The sequence below is a fragment of the Citrus clementina genome, unplaced genomic scaffold (genome assembly GCF_000493195.1).
Source record: "Citrus clementina cultivar Clemenules unplaced genomic scaffold, Citrus_clementina_v1.0 scaffold_9, whole genome shotgun sequence".
Classification (NCBI taxonomy): domain Eukaryota; kingdom Viridiplantae; phylum Streptophyta; class Magnoliopsida; order Sapindales; family Rutaceae; genus Citrus; species Citrus x clementina.
Genome location: NW_006261964.1, coordinates 28,534,403 through 28,551,279, shown reverse-complemented (window position 1 = coordinate 28,551,279; position 16,877 = coordinate 28,534,403). Strand labels below are relative to the sequence as shown.

The 16,877-nt window shown below is 36.5% G+C and overlaps 4 protein-coding genes across 6 annotated transcripts; 2 read left to right on the top strand and 2 right to left on the bottom strand.

Annotated features, from left to right (window-relative positions):
* The first annotated feature begins 34 nt into the window (after positions 1-34).
* Positions 35-7,414, top strand: LOC18033086 (ABC transporter B family member 28). Of its 2 annotated transcripts, XM_024181685.1 has the most exons (17): positions 35-705; positions 1,120-1,307; positions 1,431-1,454; positions 2,046-2,147; positions 2,449-2,539; positions 3,025-3,125; positions 3,314-3,364; positions 3,478-3,606; positions 4,199-4,261; positions 4,345-4,624; positions 5,152-5,300; positions 5,400-5,489; positions 5,947-6,081; positions 6,163-6,219; positions 6,298-6,354; positions 6,705-7,024; positions 7,120-7,414. In XM_024181685.1, exons 1-16 carry the CDS (start codon positions 111-113, stop codon positions 6,939-6,941), a joined length of 2,349 nt encoding a protein of 782 aa, XP_024037453.1. In that variant the 5' UTR covers positions 35-110; the 3' UTR covers positions 6,942-7,024; positions 7,120-7,414. The 2 variants fall into 2 exon arrangements, with proteins under 2 accessions (XP_024037453.1, XP_024037456.1); XM_024181688.1 differs by lacking the exon at positions 2,449-2,539 and having other exon boundaries at positions 2,046-2,172.
* Positions 7,415-7,668: 254 nt separating this feature from the next.
* LOC18031645 lies at positions 7,669-9,002 on the bottom strand. The gene is made up of 2 exons (XM_006421772.2): positions 8,229-9,002; positions 7,669-8,131 (listed from the first exon to the last, which is right to left on the bottom strand). Exons 1-2 carry the CDS (start codon positions 8,673-8,675, stop codon positions 7,859-7,861), a joined length of 720 nt encoding a protein of 239 aa, XP_006421835.1. The 5' UTR covers positions 8,676-9,002; the 3' UTR covers positions 7,669-7,858.
* A 2,636-nt stretch (positions 9,003-11,638) lies between these two features.
* On the bottom strand, positions 11,639-14,647 carry LOC18032814 (calcium-dependent protein kinase 6). Of its 2 annotated transcripts, none has more exons than XM_006421771.2 (5): positions 14,476-14,647; positions 13,138-13,977; positions 12,716-13,012; positions 12,225-12,620; positions 11,639-12,137 (listed from the first exon to the last, which is right to left on the bottom strand). In XM_006421771.2, the coding sequence occupies exons 2-5, from the start codon at positions 13,727-13,729 to the stop codon at positions 11,863-11,865; spliced, it is 1,560 nt and encodes a 519-aa protein (XP_006421834.1). In that variant the 5' UTR covers positions 13,730-13,977; positions 14,476-14,647; the 3' UTR covers positions 11,639-11,862. The 2 variants fall into 2 exon arrangements, with proteins under 2 accessions (XP_006421834.1, XP_024037443.1); XM_024181675.1 differs by having other exon boundaries at positions 11,861-12,073.
* Positions 14,648-15,707: 1,060 nt separating this feature from the next.
* LOC18033374 (uncharacterized protein ycf20) lies at positions 15,708-16,877 on the top strand. Its single transcript, XM_006421770.2, has 2 exons — positions 15,708-15,792; positions 16,277-16,877. Exon 2 carries the CDS (start codon positions 16,303-16,305, stop codon positions 16,786-16,788), a length of 486 nt encoding a protein of 161 aa, XP_006421833.1. The 5' UTR covers positions 15,708-15,792; positions 16,277-16,302; the 3' UTR covers positions 16,789-16,877.

Here is a 16,877-nt window from a genome sequence, read left to right as displayed (position 1 = left end):
AAAATCACTTAATTTTTCGAGTTGTGAAGCAGGTGAAGACATTGTGGGATTTTGTGTCACAGCAACGTGCTCATGTTATGTGAGTTCCCACGACGTCGTTTCCTACAGACATGCCTAGTTCGGTCAGCACTCGCCACTCGGCACGATTTTGCTTGGGCGGAATATTTTTATATTTTACAACGTTACCGTTAGCGAATCCAAAAACTCTGGACACGACTTCCTCATCGCTTCACGTCTTCGCTTTGAGCACATATACCTCTTCTCTCTCTGCACGTGGCGTATTTTCCACTTTAGAGTACTCATCACTCATCCTGTCATCCATGGCCACCGCCATGGCAACTCTCCCTCTCTTCATGCGCCTCCCAACTCCACGCCGCCGCGCGCTCACCAAACACACACTTCCCCTCACTTCTCCCCTCCGCCGATCACTTGCTTTCCCGCCACTTCTACGGGCGAAATTCAACTCCGAAGGCACCATCACTTGTGCTTACGTCAGCGGACCAGCTTCTGACCCGATTGTCAGCGAGCCCGACCCGAGGATAAACGATTCGGTTTCTCCGAGCGAGAAAGTTCATTCTCCGCCGAATTTGATTACTTGGGGGCTGCTGTGGAGTCTGTTTCTTAAGCACAAGCTGAGGCTTGGTCTCTCAGTTTTGACTCTCATTGGGTGCACCACGTGTACTCTCTCTATGCCCATATTCTCTGGTACGACTCGTCTTTTTCGCTGCGCTGTAAAGCCAATAGTTGTTCTAATAAATTTTTAAATAAATAATAGAAAAAAAATTAGAGCTTTTGGATAAAGAACTTCTATTCATTTTCTAATTATTCTGGCTCTGCTTGATTTTGAAACGCTGCAGTTAAAGTGTTTTAACTTCTAGTTGGCCGCTAAATGATTAAACTGATTTTTAAAATTGTATTTGGACCAGTTTTTAAAATTGTCTGTGATTTAAGTGTTTTGGCTTTAAATTCCTAGATATTATTAAATGAAATCATTAACCAAACAATTTGGTTATACCTTGTTGGGTTGAAGGCGTGCAACAGTTAGAATCAGATCCTAATGCCTATGTTTTGATGAATTTTCTACGAAGTATCTGACAATATCTGGTTGGTTCTTTGTAGGGAGGTTTTTTGAAGTGCTAATAGGTGCCAGGCCTGAACCGCTTTGGAAGCTACTTAGTAAGGTCGGACTACTGTATGCTCTGGAGCCGATCTTCACTGTCATTTTTGTTATGAATATGAATACTGTATGGGAAAAAGTGATGTCAATTGTCAAAGCTCAGATTTTTAGAAGGGTATTGATTCAGAAGGTATAATTCTTGTTATGTTTATCAAGTTTGCTTGCTTGAAGTTTTATTTTAAAGTGCATAGTTTATTGATATGCTTTTTGATCAGTCAATCCTTTTTTTTTTTTTTGGGTTGTTCTTATGCAGGCGGAGTTCTTTGACCGGTACAAGGTTTGTGGCTGTGTTTAATTGATTCTTTTGGCAAGAAGTGGTTCTATGTGTGTTGGGATATTCTGGTTCTGGGTTTAAATCATGCAGTGAAGCCACTGGTGCAAAATATTATCCTGCTTATGCGTGTATTTAATGTTTGCCAGCTTGACTAACATACTTTAAATTTACTATGATATTCCTGAAGGTTTTCTTGATTATATTGTGCTCTATATTTGCTGCTTTTGCTAATAACTCTAGGTGTTCTTGCCTTTGTCTTGCGTGATTTGTTCTTAACTTCGTTTGTTTAAATAAAGAATGCCATCAAAGTTATATTTCTCTCTAATTCTAGTCCTAGGTCAGGACTATGAGCAAATGCAACCTTGTGTAAATATGGAGTAAATCATTAATCAGCAATATCTATAACTTAGGATGCAATGCTGATTGACACCCAAACTTTTGGTACTACCTACTTTCTCTTATCATTGAAAAATTTATTTGTCGTTTGCCTTTTCTTATCTTGTTGTTCCATTTTAATGTTTGATTTCTTAGCGAGGGGATATTCTCTCTTCAAGTATATTATTATTTGATTAAAGCTGTGTTTTCTGCTTATAGGTCGGTGAACTCAGCGGTTTATTGACATCTGACTTGGGTTCACTTAAAGCTCTTGTCAGTGAGAACATTTCAAGAGATCGTGGATTTAGGGCACTTTCTGAGGCAAGCCACTCTATCCTAAGCGAAAGTGAGCTTTTCACTGCCGACAATTAATCATTTAGTTAGTTATTTTCATCCCAGATGGATTCACTTATCTTTCTCATCTAAAGTAGCATAATTGTCCCGAGCCTCAGTGTTAGTTTAGAACCAGTACTTCAAAATACTCTTTAATTATATACGGCGGGTTGCTAGTAAATGCTCTTTATCTTATCACCTATAATAGAATTACATTTCTGATTTGGCATATTGTTATCTTCTGTCTTTACATAGGTCTTTACATCTTCAGTATTCTCTTGTCTTGTAGGTGATTGGGACAATATGTATACTTTTCAATATAGCTCCGCAGCTTGCCCCAATTCTGGGTGTACTGGTGCTTACTGTGTCTGTTTTAGTTGGTAAATAATCTCTCCTTCTAATTTTCAGTTTAGTTATTGCAGTTTTTTCATGTTCAAAGTTTGTATTATTATTCTCTAGCAAGTCTAGAAGAAAATGCTTTTCATTTTCCTATAGCTGAGTTTCTTTTAATTTTAATTGTAAATCTTTGCATTAACATCACATGTGCTTGGATGTAGCTTCACAAAGATTCAAGGCGTACTTCCAAAATTTTATCTTATCTAGAGTTACTCTTGTCAGTATTGATATTTATAACTGATTTTTTGACTTTTGACTAGGCTTAGGACAGCTTTTCTTAATCATTTTACTATTGCGTAGTGTTTAACTATTGACTATGTATCTATTACAATAAATAGACAATCTAGTGTAAGTCTAAAAGCTGTATTCCATGTTTATGGTACTTTAATTTGGGCAATCCATGCTATGCCTTTGCTTGTTTCATCTTCTGTTGGGGCTGACTATTATAATTATTATTAATTATCTCAAGCTGTATACAAGCGGTCGACTGTGCCTGTCTTTAAAGCTCATGGATTGGCCCAAGCATCTATAGCTGATTGTGTGACGGAAACTTTCTCTGCAATTCGAACTGTATGTATTTATATGCTCTTAACTAGTATCTATGTCATTGTGAATTTTTATTAAGGATTTGTTTAATAACTAGATAGTACAGATGTTAATATCGGACGTGCAAGGTCTGAATTTTACATTTAGAGGGGGTGTGATGAAGGCTTGGACGTACACTTGGTAATTTATATTGTCATTTCTTTTTTTAACAGGTGAGATCATTTGGTGGTGAAAAGCGGCAAATGCTAATGTTTGGTAGGCAGGTAAGTTATACATGCATCCATTCACAAAATCCATTTTTTAATATAAATAGCTGCTGTTATAGAGATTTAAAAGCTTCTTTAATGCCCTTTGTGTTATTTCATTGAGTTTGCAGGTTCTTGCTTATCAGCAAAGTGGCATAAAGCTGGGGACTTTCAAATCTTTAAACGAATCTCTGACTAGAATTGCAATTTATATTTCTCTGTTGGCATTATATTGCCTTGGAGGAAGCAAAGTGAAGGCCGTAAGTACTTCAGCTTGTAAAACCTTTTCTCTTGGTCATTTTCATTTTTAATGCTAATGCAAAATCCTTCTGATCCCTTACCTCGCATTCTCATGCTTAGTTTCATGGTTATGACTATATAAGCTGTAACTAAGGTTAGTACTTAATCAAACTTCAAAGAACATTAATTAATCATATTAGTTTTGGCTATGTGCTTAGTTCAGGTAGATTATAAAAAGGTACAAGGTGTTCATATATACCCTGGTTTGTGTGCTTGGTTCATGGTTTCCTTTGTTAGAGGATATGTCATGATCCCCAGATTCATGAATTTCCTTGAAGCCACACAGTTATCGTATAGCTTCACAATTTAGTTTTTTTAGGATGCATGTTTCACTATGACAGCAATTGAAACCACTTTGCAATCCAACCTGGATAAAGCATGAAATAGATTTATGCTGTTGGCAAATTTTCAATTATCGGATTGTGTGGGTCACCCATCACACTCTTGATGTTTGTTTGACAACTATGGCCTCACTGTTTATGTGAGTTTGGAGTTGTTACTTAAATTCCTCTCCCCCCCTTTGTCGTGAGATTACACATCTGTTTCTTGCAGGGTGAACTATCTGTCGGAATCGTGGCTTCTTTTATTGGATACACGTTTACCCTAACTTTTGCTGTAAGTCCTTCATATGCACTCTCCACATCCTTGTGCTACTTTTACTGTTCAGTAGATGTTACCTGACGTAATATGCCTACTAGGTCCAAGGTCTGGTTAACACATTTGGAGATCTACGTGGAACTTTCGCTGCTGTTGAGAGAATTAACTCCATATTATCTACAACAGAAATTGATGATGCACTTGCTAATGGTTTAGAAAGAGATATCCAGCAAAAGCATGTTGAAGATGAAAATATCAAATTGTTCTTATTTGATGGTTCAAATGGGAAACATCAACATTTAAATATGCATTACATGTCACATCTGAAATCAGCCAACAGTGTGTGTAGCTTTGCTTGGTCTGGAGATATTTGCCTTGAAGGTATATTTTGATGCAGTTCTGCATTGGTTCTTTGATGCATGTTGATGTTTGTGTCAAGTTTTCTGCCTTGATTTTAGTGATAAGAAATCACATAGATCCATGTCTTCTTACAATCTTTCTATATGAGTAGCTTGGCTCTTGTGGGATAGAATATAATTTCTGGTGCAATTTGATTGACAGAGTTCTGTAGCAAGAAGTAAAATTTATCTAAATGAGCCCAAATTTTTGTAGCAAGTCTGAAATTAGCCCCCCCCCCCCCCCCCCCCCCCCAAAAAAAAACAACCGGGAAATGACTACCCCACTTTGGGAAAACAATTTATTACCTGCTGTTTTGGTTTGCCATGTCTGATCTTTCAAACCACAAGGATACAGACACAAACCACTTTGTTTTATTTGCAAAATATCATTTTCTAATCTTTCCATTGTTCAATGCCAATATGATTGTGTAATTCTGTGACAGTGCTAACTGTATGATTGTTGTCTCGTTAATTGTTCCTAGAATGAATCTTCTCAACTTTGTTCTGCAGATGTGTACTTCTCTTATCCTTTAAGACCAGATGTGGTAATCCTAAATGGTCTTAATTTGACGCTAAAATCTGGGTCTGTGACTGCTCTAGTGGGCTCAAGTGGAGCTGGCAAAAGTACTATAGTACAGCTATTGGCTCGTTTCTATGAGGTTTTGCAACTCTTTTTTTCTTTTTTTTAAAGTATGCTTTATTTTCCACACAATAAAATGTGAGAGTATGTGTGCTAGCTGATTTTCGCATGCTTGCAGCCAACAGGAGGTCGTATAACAGTTGGCGGAGAGGATCTCCGAACGTTTGACAAGAGTGAATGGGCTCGTGTCGTCTCCATAGTAAATCAAGTAAATAATTGAATCTTCAAATGTACTATATAATCATTCAATTTGCTAATGCATTATGATCATGTAGTATATCAGACGACCCTATTCAGAAGCTATCTCATATTTTCTGAGTATTTTATGCTTATTTATTTATTTAATTAGACTGAACTTTACAGAAGTATATCTTTACAGAAGTATATATGCCAATCTATCTTAGCTTGTGGAGCACAGCTTAAGTCAGGCTTGTTTAGTGGATTGTTCTTAAATTCAAGTTCTACTTTGGTTGCATTTGGCATGATGCCTTTGGTTAATTGAAATGGTCTAATGTTGATGTCTAGGGATGCTCAATTTTTTAACCTCTGATGTCAAACTAAACTAATCGGAACCAAGATGCACGTGTTCTGAGACTCTGTTCTTCATTTACTTCACTAGAACGTTATGTCGTTCTTTTCTCAAAGTTGGATAATAAATGATACAGGAACCTGTCCTTTTTTCGGTGTCTGTTGGAGAAAATATTGCATATGGGCTTCCAGATGAAAATGTATCAAAGGATGACATCATAAAGGCAGCCAAAGCTGCAAATGCTCATGATTTTATAATTTCTCTTCCACAGGTTTGGTCGTCTAAATCTCACTTTGTTTTACTTCAGCCACTTCTTATCCTTATGTCTTATAAACTTTGTTTGGTTTAAAAGGGTTATGACACTCTAGTTGGTGAGCGTGGAGGTCTACTGAGTGGAGGACAGAGGCAGGTAATGTAATAGGTTTCTAGAGAGATAGAGAGAATGTGTCTGTGACAGGTGATTGACTCGTTTATTTTTTATATTCAGAGAATTGCAATTGCCAGAGCTTTGCTAAAAAATGCCCCAATTTTGATTCTCGATGAGGTAAGTTTTAGTTCACAAGCTTGGTTCCCATTCAGCCTGATTGAACACATGAAGTTGCAAATGTTTAAAGGCTTAGTCATTTGTTTTCATGAAGGCTTTCTTGACTGTAGCGCGAGATTTTTTGGATCTATTTTTTTGGAGTGTGATCAGGTGCTTGCAGTCACGCACTGATTGTGCCGAGTGTGGACATGTCAAGCTCCCATTGGGGCCTGTGGAGCCTAATGGGAGCTTGACATGTGCACAGTCGGACTCTATAAGGTGCACGACTTAATGCACGTGATCAGCGCCCATACTTTGTTTTAAGTCTGCCCTAAATGTTCCTAATTGTAACATGATGTTCTCTGCAACAGGCCACTAGTGCGCTCGATGCAGTTAGTGAGCGCTTGGTCCAGGATGCCCTGAATCATCTGATGAAGGGCAGGACAACATTAGTGATTGCTCATAGATTAAGCACAGTTCAGAATGCACATCAAATTGCACTTTGTTCTGATGGTAGGATTGCAGAACTAGGAACCCATTTCGAGTTGCTGGCTAGGAAGGGCCAATATGCTTCATTGGTCTGCACTCAAAGACTGGCATTTGAGTAACTGTAAATTTGATATATGTAATCACTAGAAGAAAGCAAAGCATTGCTACAAATTGCTGATTGTCAACACAGATTTTTACCGATGTGAGTTGTAGAATTGAACTCCACCTCTCGTCATTATATATTCTCCCTCAAGGTGATATTTGTCCTAACAAGAGTATTTTTTTCCCCTTTGCAAGCCAATTCGATCACATCATTTGCCAAAGCAGAGCAGTACATGATGATTATGAAAAGAGAGTTGGTTAGTTCCAATCGAGCAGAAGCCACAGCACTTCTGCCCTTTTCTTTATATTGGTTGTAATTAGGGGTGGAGGTGTTAAATAATACTTTGTTACCAATGTTGTTAATTATTGTAAATCAACAGTATTAGAATATCAAAATAATGATAATCAGTAGAGTGGAGATGTCTCGCTCTACTGATCAACAGTACTAGAATGTCTAAAATAATTTTAATGAATATGGTGACTGTTATTAGCTGGTGAATTCCTGTTCTAAGTTTCCATCTTTTAATCAATCAATGTTTTTGCGAAAAAATTCTATCAAATTAAGCGGCATTCACTGCATACACCTATTCTACTAAATCTTTTACTGGTTTTGTGGTACATGACCTCCTAGCCTAGATGAATTTAGTTCATCAGTTTATCCGCAGGTTCTTCCATACTTTTTCATTCATGTACACAGCTCATTTGCAGGTGAAGTTTTGAGTTAAATTTTGATTTGTGCTCCGAGTCAAATCTGAGTGACTTCATGTTTATTGAACTAAACTTGAACAGTCTATTGGCATATGGTTCAAAAACGCTAAATAATTTTTATTTCTGTTTATCTGCTCGCTTTCTTTGATCCTTTTCTGGTTGAATCTATATCTATTTGTGGGCACTATGATGACTGTGAAATAAATGGAACATCTGCAGCTTGATTTCAAAGTGTTGACAGGGAGATTACTGCATTCAGGTTAGCAAGGCATTCAGTTGGGAGGGCAAGGAAAGTATTCATGAACAAATCATCAATTGGATCCACTATTGCCACTCCAACCAATCTGCACTTCCCTTCTTTATCCAGCCTCTCCCCTCTTCCGCTTCTAATTTCTCCCTTTGATTCCTCTGATGACAACACTGTCTTCACCAGCAGCGGTGGTGCTCTGTATATGCTTCCCACAGAGAACAAGAACTTCGCCGTGAATTCAAGATCAACCTACAAAAGAAATCACATGAAAAATTACCAGATATATCAGACTGTAACACTTAAGTACACAACCTGTAACAGCTTAAGTGAGCTATGGAGCTTTTACCCGGCCGGATTCTTGATCAATGCTTCCTTGAAAGAGTTCAGGTACGATATCAATCTTTAGGAATGGAGGCATAGGCAATCCCAAGAACGTGGTCGTTGCACTTGTCAAAGGTGGAATATAAAGAGTTTCCAGGTCAAAAGAAACCGAAATTTCATCACCATTGGTGTTCTTTCTAGTACCAGTCCCCGTTCCTTTTCCCCCTTCTGCATTGTATTCAAAGTCAGGATATCTTGAGATGCCAAGCTTGCATGCTTTCATAGTCTTGAAATTAACCGTACACACATTTGGTAACCGATCAGTTTGCTGAGTTGTGATTATACTGGAAACGGGGTCTTGTTGGCTAGGATTGTAAGAAGAGAGAGCAAATTTTTTGATTCTCTGACTCGGTTTTGTTGATGCGAATCGGCATAGAATTGGAGGATTCGAGGAGTTTATTTTACAACCCATTTGCAGAGAAGCCCTGCTTTGAGTTGAGGAAATATTAGAGACGTAATTAGAATACTTCTATAGCACGATTATGGTGCAGTGCCTGTGAGTGATATGACCAGGAGCACAAGTTCTATGAAACATGAGGCTGGTTTGTATTAAGAGAATGGACCTTATCTTTCAGTAGAAAATCTTTGTTTGATGGTGACACATGTGAGGATTGAAATTATCAGTGGTCCTGATTGTTTCCGGAAATCAAAATGGAAAAACCACTGATGGGTAGGTTCTGAAGAATCTGCGGGGATATGCCATGATTAAGTGGTTAATATCCACGAGCATGACACCTTATCCATTTTTTTTTTTTTGCCTCTCATTTTTTCTCTCGCAAACGTGAAGAAATGATCATGAGGGTCTAAAATGCCCAGTGTAAAAACGGATTTTACCTCCATCCCTTTTTCAGTTTTCATTCATCTATCATCCCGGATGATTCATCCGTCCCTTGGTATTAGCTGCTAATCATCTGATTTGTAGTCAATAATTACTCTATACTTACCAAATAATGACCCACCATTTTAAAAACAAGAAATGATACTGTCATTAATTCGAGTATGTATCAATAATTTTTGTATAGACTAATTTGACCTAATATAATTAGTGCAATGAAAATTTTACATGAATTTATATATATAGTAGTTTTCAGGTCCGGAATTTTAAAATGTGAAAAAAATCCGTAAAAATTTTAAAACTACGGAATTTTAAAAATTTAAACTTAAAACGCTTAAACATCATGGTTTATACGTTTTTTCATACAATCCCGCACTTTAAAATTTCGGATTAAAATATATATATATATATATATAATTTTTATCAACTTGGCTGTCCAAATGATTTTCTAGTAATCTCATTTAATTAACCATCTGTATTCGAATATTGAGTATATAAAAATAGAAATTAATTTTAAGTAATACCTACTTCTCCACCTTTTAACAGATTATTAAACCGAGAGGCAAGAGGAGGCCCGAGCTGTCAACTTGGAAGAGCAGCAATACTTTTTGCCTCTCTAAGTGGGGGGTACCCATTACTTAGCCGAGCATTGATTGAGTTTCTTAACTTTGTTGGACAATTGAACCGAGCCTCATATTAGCGGATACAAAATTATTTATGTATGCCGTGTCCTCATTTGTAGCCAGTTGTAAGGTCATTATACTTGCAGATTTAAAGAAGGTTACTTGGTATGTTTCGAGAGCATGGAATAAAAGCTTAGCTTCCTATGTTTTAAAATATTTTTATATTAATTTAAATTACTTAATATTATGTATATAATTTATTTATACTGATAAATAATTCATATACATAATTTACGTGCTGAAATTATAAGCGTTGTATTATTGGATTTCCATATAAGTTTCGGACATATCCTTTATAAGATGAAGTTATAAATGACAAAACAAACAATTTTTACTCCAAAAGTAAATTTTTTTTTTTGTCATTTATACAGTTAAATTTTGGGACATGCCATCTATATGATAAATTTATTAGTGATAGTCATGCACCATTCACTTTGGAGCAAATATTTTACTGTATTTCACCTATGTTTGAATGTAAAAAAGTCATGTCATACATGGTCTAAAGTATTTTGTCCTATAAAATTATAAACGAAATGTCACATAAGAAAACCTAAAGATTTATTCTCTCTACCAATTTATGGCTAGTTTAGTAATATTATACCTTTTAAAATAATTGTTTGGCTGTATCATATAAATAATAAACTATGAAGAGAATTAATTAAATGTTTAGTAATATTTAAAAGCACTGTGAAAATTTTAAAAGTAACCACATGTGTTTTGTAAATTTTATTGTTAAAGTGTTGTAAAAATCTAAATGACTGAATTAGACATAATATTGATTAAAATTAATTTGCACATTTAAATATGTATATAAAATACTTCTTATTGTATATACGTAATAATTAATAACTAAAATAATTATTTTACAGTATTGATTTTATCTCCTACTTAATAAAGATATTTAAATTATATATATATGAATTTACATAATATATGTGTGTGTGTTATGAAAATATATTAAAAATATAAAATTGATTCTCTAAATCAAAATTTAAAATTACTTTTTCTCTACTTTTCAAAATGTACTGTAAGTTGAAGTTATTTTATTAAATGTAATTTCTAAAAACATTTACCAACACCAAATTAACTTTTGAATTTTTCAATATTACTTTTAAGCTTGTAAAAATAATCTGATCCTTAATATAAATTAACAAACCACTTATTAGTTGAATAATGAGTTACCTATCACTTCATTTTTATCTCCTTTTAACAATTTCACTTCACCATTGACAAAAAAAAATCCCTTTTTTCCATCTGTGTCAAAGCTATTTAAAAAATGGAGCTCCCAACGTTACAATTAACGTAACGTACGCCCACACACAACAACAGTACCAATTAGTGGGACCCACCATTGTTGCTGTGTGTGAGCGTACGTTACGTTAATTGTAACGTAGCACTGACCTTAAAAAATAGCAACTTTTATTTGTTAGAATAAAAACATAGAAGACACAAAGCCACCTATTTAATGATAATAATAATAATAATAATAATAATCATCGTCGTCATCTTCTAGAAAATAACGGAAAATTTGTTGAAAAGCATGAACTAAAAATACAATCTGTCACCGAATGGTCGTCATGATCACACAAACACGCAGTTTTTGGCACAGAATGATAGGCCCACTACCAGCCGTTTCCCTACTTGTTAGGCGCTAACAAAGCTGAATCACATATGCTAAATGGCAACTGGATTGGCTCACGCAACAAGGATAATGTGGATTTTACCGGAACAATTCAAAGGGCCAAATAAAAATTGACATAAACTTTGTCAAAATGCTGACATTCAACTGTTGAGAAAGAGGAAATTCCAATTCCAATTCCATTGCCGCATCAAACTCCGGGGAACTTAATTAAACAAAATCAACATCAAACTATACACATGCCAGAAGAATCCCATTGCACACTTGTTAGCCTATCTACTTTTGACTAAGCTAAACATCACTCATCATACAAAAACATTAGAAACCGAGCCCCAAACTGGTACACAACACAAAACCTAATACAACAACCCAACACTTTCCAACCCTTCAAACTCTCTGTGAATCATCCAATTGGATATATAGTGTTGTCTAGCTTACATGTTCAACACACCAGAGAAGACCTGAAGGATGGGGCAGTGGAAAGATGAGTGCATGATGCCCATCGGATAACTGATTCGGAGACCATGAAATCTAGTGGTTCACGCTCACCAAGACCAATTGTATGGTTCCTCTTGCTGTGGATGCGGAACATCTTGGACCCAATGGCTCTTCCTGCTCTTCCAACTTCAGCTGTATTATGCTGCTCCACTTCTCTAAGTTCATGCCCAAGGAAAGGAGAAGAGTCAGGCACTGTAAGAAGGCTCCCTAAGCTAGCCTCTGCATGACAAAGCAAATATATAGCTTAGGTGACGATTCTAAAAGTAAAGTACATAAGCTACTTATAAGATTCAAACCACACTTTACCTCCAGGAACGGCATCAACCCTAGAAATACTGATTGATCCATCTACTGTAGTAAACACTTGAGCAACAGAACCAGGGCTGAAGAATGAAAAACTGGGCATGGAAGGTAGAGGGGACATGAATTCTGAGGCGTCTGAGTCACCAGGACTGCAGAAAGAAAAGCCAGTCGATGTTGATGGTTCCTGCAAGAAAGAAGAGAATGATGTTCTGCAGGTGAAAGCAGGTGATTCATCATCACTGAAAACTGGTGATCCAGTGCCAAAGCTGATGTCCTGATTCCTGGGTATAATTTGAGTAGAGAATGAGCCACTCCCTAAATCCCATTCTTTACAATCTTCGATTTTGTTTCCACTCAGTTTTTCAGGATCTTGAATGCCATCCCCCATCCATGAGTGATCTACAAAAGTGACAGAATTTTAGGAGTATTTCTCATAAACATTACAGAAGCTAAGATGAGGATATGCAACAAATATAACTAATGATCCAACATACCTAAAACCTGCCGAGCAGTAAGCCTTTGAGAAGGATCTGTTGAAAGCATTCCCATGACTAAGTCCTTGGCAGAGTCAGAAATGTGATCCCAAGGATTGGAAGGGAATCGTAGATCAGCTGTCCTAACAGCATCAAATATTCTTGACTTAGTATTACCCCAGAAAGGTGGCATACCACTGAGAAGAATGTAAAGAATAACCCCTGCACTCCAAACATCAGCAGCCTGATTGTAACCCCCAGCCAACACCTCAGGTGCTATATAAAAAGGACTCCCAACAGTCCCAAGCAAACTCTGCCCTGTTTGAACAAAACCCAAATGCACAAAACATTAGTTTTCTTGAATTCCACTGGGCATGGCAACATGAAAATTCAGAGAACAGGGGGGCCCGGGGGGGGGAGGGAAGAGATATGTATAAATTTACCAGGCTCGATATAGGTAGCAAGACCAAAGTCAGCCAATTTAATCGGTGAGGATGAGGCTTTTGTAGCCAAGAGAATGTTTTCTGGTTTCAAGTCTCTATGAACAACCCCAATTTCATGACAATATAGAACCACTTGCATCAACTGCATGAAGAGAACCCTAGCCTCTGCCTCAGAGAATCGTCCAAACTTTTCCAACCGATGGAAAAGTTCACCTCCAGCACAAAGCTCCATCACCAAATGTACATAGTCTTCATCCTCATAAACCGCTTTGAGATCTACAACATTTGGGTGGCCTGATAACCTAGTCATTATTTCAATCTCAAGCTTCACACTTCGTTCATCATCTATAGTCACCAATCTATCTTTGGCAATTGATTTACAAGCGAACACCTCTCCAGTAAATTTATCAGAACACACCCTTATAACACCAAACTGCCCCCAACCCAACTGCTGCCCAAGAACAAATCGTTCTCTCAAATTGGAGATCTGGTTCGTGTCCAAAATTGTTTCAGCCAAGCTCCTCACTCTGTAACACTTACAAGGTTGTCTTGATGGTTCGCTGCTGCTGTTACTCTGACCAACAGCCGCCATACCAAATTCTAGCTCCCCAGACCAGCCAAAAATACCCCTGAACTCACTTACTCAATTAATAATTAAATGGAACTTCCCCGTGGCTGATTGTTAGCAACAGAAATACCGTGAAACAGCCAGGAAATTAATGGGTAATTGTTAACAGCAAAACCGTGAAGAAGCCAGGAAAGTAACCTAGAATACTGAAACAACCAAAACTTAACTCTCTTGGCAGAGTATTCCCTCAGTTCTCAACAGATCAACCGGATCTGCAGCACCATAACAAATGGCCAGATTAAGGTCACTTCTTAACAGCTCCAAAAACATAGTATATAATTTTCCTTTGAAAATAATCAGAACCACAATAGTAAACAAAATCAACTACCAAAAACCAGACGGATCGTTATTCATAGACAAACAACTTAAGAAACGGCACTGAAGCTTAGAACTGAACACAAATAAATGAAGGCTTCCCACTAGACCATCTCTCAAAACACAAAAATTTCCAGTTTCTGGAGCTAGAAAATAATACCCTAAACATCTGAAAGAAAACTAAATTCAGTTCCAGTAGACAAAAAGACCAAAACTTTACAACCAAAAGCAAAACTGAACACCAAAATATCAAAATTCAGTTGAAAATAAAACACCCCAGATCAAAAAGCAGTCGTGAAACCACAAATCCAAGGGACACACATTCACAAACTCACTCACAGTCACAATCAAAAACACACACACACCGTAAGAAATTATAGAGAGAGAAAGCTTACCGGCTAGAGGGAGACAGAGAGAATGAGAGAGGGAGCCACAGATAAGAGAGTCCCGTTGGAGCAGTGACTAAGCCCCCCAAGACATGATTCTCCTGTCCTGTGGGCTCTCCTCTTCTTTGAGCTGAATTTTATGCTGTTTTGTTGTTGGGTTTCTGTTTTCTCATAACATGCAAAAAGCTATATCATCGGACTTGAAAACTCAGTTTAATTTGTTTTAATTATTATTTTTATATTATTTATTGATATTTTAAAAGTTTGATCTTGGAGGTTTGTAGATTACTCGCTCGCGTACGTTAAGGCTGGTACTCGCTGAGCTTAACGGTTTTCCTTTCCCTTTCGAGAAATATTGCAAGTTTGCACTTTGCAACTAACTATTTCCCTTTTCTTATATATTTTTTTAAAATATTTCGCCTTTAATATATACTACATTTGGAATATATTTTCTTTTTTTAATATTATATTTTCTATTACACGCTAATTATTCAGTTTTTTTTAATATTATATTTTCTATTACTCGGCAGTATAATTTTCTTTCTTAGTAAATTATCAAAAAAGAAAATTTATCTCATTAGGGTGCTAATACTTGAGGGATAAAAGAAGTATGAACCTTTTTTCTTCTCTTCAATTTTTACAATATACAAACATTACCTTCTTTTTAATTGTTAAAACAATGCATAAATACAATACAATATTGGGTCAATTAAGAAGACATGATTCATCTCTAAAATCAATTCTTATTAACAACATATGAGAAGAAATATATTTAAATTCTATATTGTATGGAATACTAATAATAGGATCAATCCGCCAAAATCCATTCATATAGGTAGAGAGATTTAATTTATGATTACGTTCTGTTTAAAATAAAAAAAAATTAGAATTGGAAATATATTAATTAGACCCTATCTATCTTTGATTATCAACACAATTTCAATAAGGGAGTCTAATTACAATTTCCTCAAAAAATGAAAGTAAATATTCTAATTAAAATTAAGCAATTTACACAAATTTTGCCCCCCGTGATTAAAGGCCGAATCTTTTCCTAAAAGCAGTGTGTGAGCGTGGTTTACTAAATCATCCATTGTTGTTGCCGATTATTATTATTTTTTTTAAAAAAAAAAAATTGCCGGTTAGTTGTTGTTGATGGCTTGATGCAAGTAAAACGCGCCGTTTTAACTTATGAGAATAAATGGCGAGTATTGACAACTCAATCCCCACTGTCACCCGGTTCGCTTCACTTCATCGATTAAAGCGCGCTCTCTGCCTCCCGCTCTCTGTCTGCGTTTGTTATATGAATGGCTTGATTCCGAGTTGCAGGTAACATGCTTGAATCTTTGTTAATCTAACTACTTATTGATATGACTTATTTTTGTTTTATCCACTTTTTGTGTTCTTATTCTGAGCAACATAGAATTAGATATTTCATTTGACTTGCTTAAAAAAAAAAATTGGCAATTTGCCCTTGTTGTTAGGAAATTGTGGAACTATTTTTCTACTTTTAAATGGGTGGGTGTTTCTTAGACCATTTAGATGAGCTTTGAGGCCGAAAATGTGTAGTAGTTTCATGTAATATTTTTGCACAAGCTTGGGAATGTGGAGTCATAGGCTTGCACAAAATCTGCTAAATGGAAGATCCCAAGTCGCTGCATCTGCTTTTGTGTCTCTTTAGTACCATTTTATGAATTTTTTAGACTAATAATATGTGTAATTAACCAGAAGAAGTGTGTCATTTTGACAGGTAAGTAATAAATTTCCTAGTGTATGATTAACCCTTTGCCCTTTTTATGTTTCAATTGTCCAGGACGGTCAATTTGATCTGCGGTTTTTATGACTGAAGCTTTAATGGCGCGTGCTGTTAGTATTGTCTCTCCGACGATCCTTTTTCAATTTGGCTTGAGTCCGCAAACTAGAGCTTCTCTTGGAAGAAGGGGAATTTCGTTTTCATCATCCTCTGCTGGATTTCGTAGTATTCGAGCTGTGCAAGAGAATGGAGGGCCAAGAAGGCTGGTCGACATTGTTAGACTCGTGCCGGAGCTCTCAAGGAATTACTTTCGAAGTCCTTCGAGGAGGGCACTTTTTGGTGGAATCTCCTTGTTAGGTGGGTTTTACGTGGCACAGACAATCTCTCTTTCGTTTGGTGCTTTAGGAGTCAATGATGTCATTGCTGCTGTATTGTGTGTTCTCTTGACGGAGTATGTTACACGGTTTTATTACAGCCGTCCCAAGGTAACTTTTCCCCTTGCTCTGCTCAACAATTTCAAGATGGGTTTTACATATGGTCTATTCATTGATGCTTTTAAGCTTGCAAGTTAGTTATGCTTTCAAAAGCCATCTGAACTACCCACAGTATTGTATTTCTGCAAGAGCACTCTTCATTATTTGGCTTTGTAAATTTCCATGCT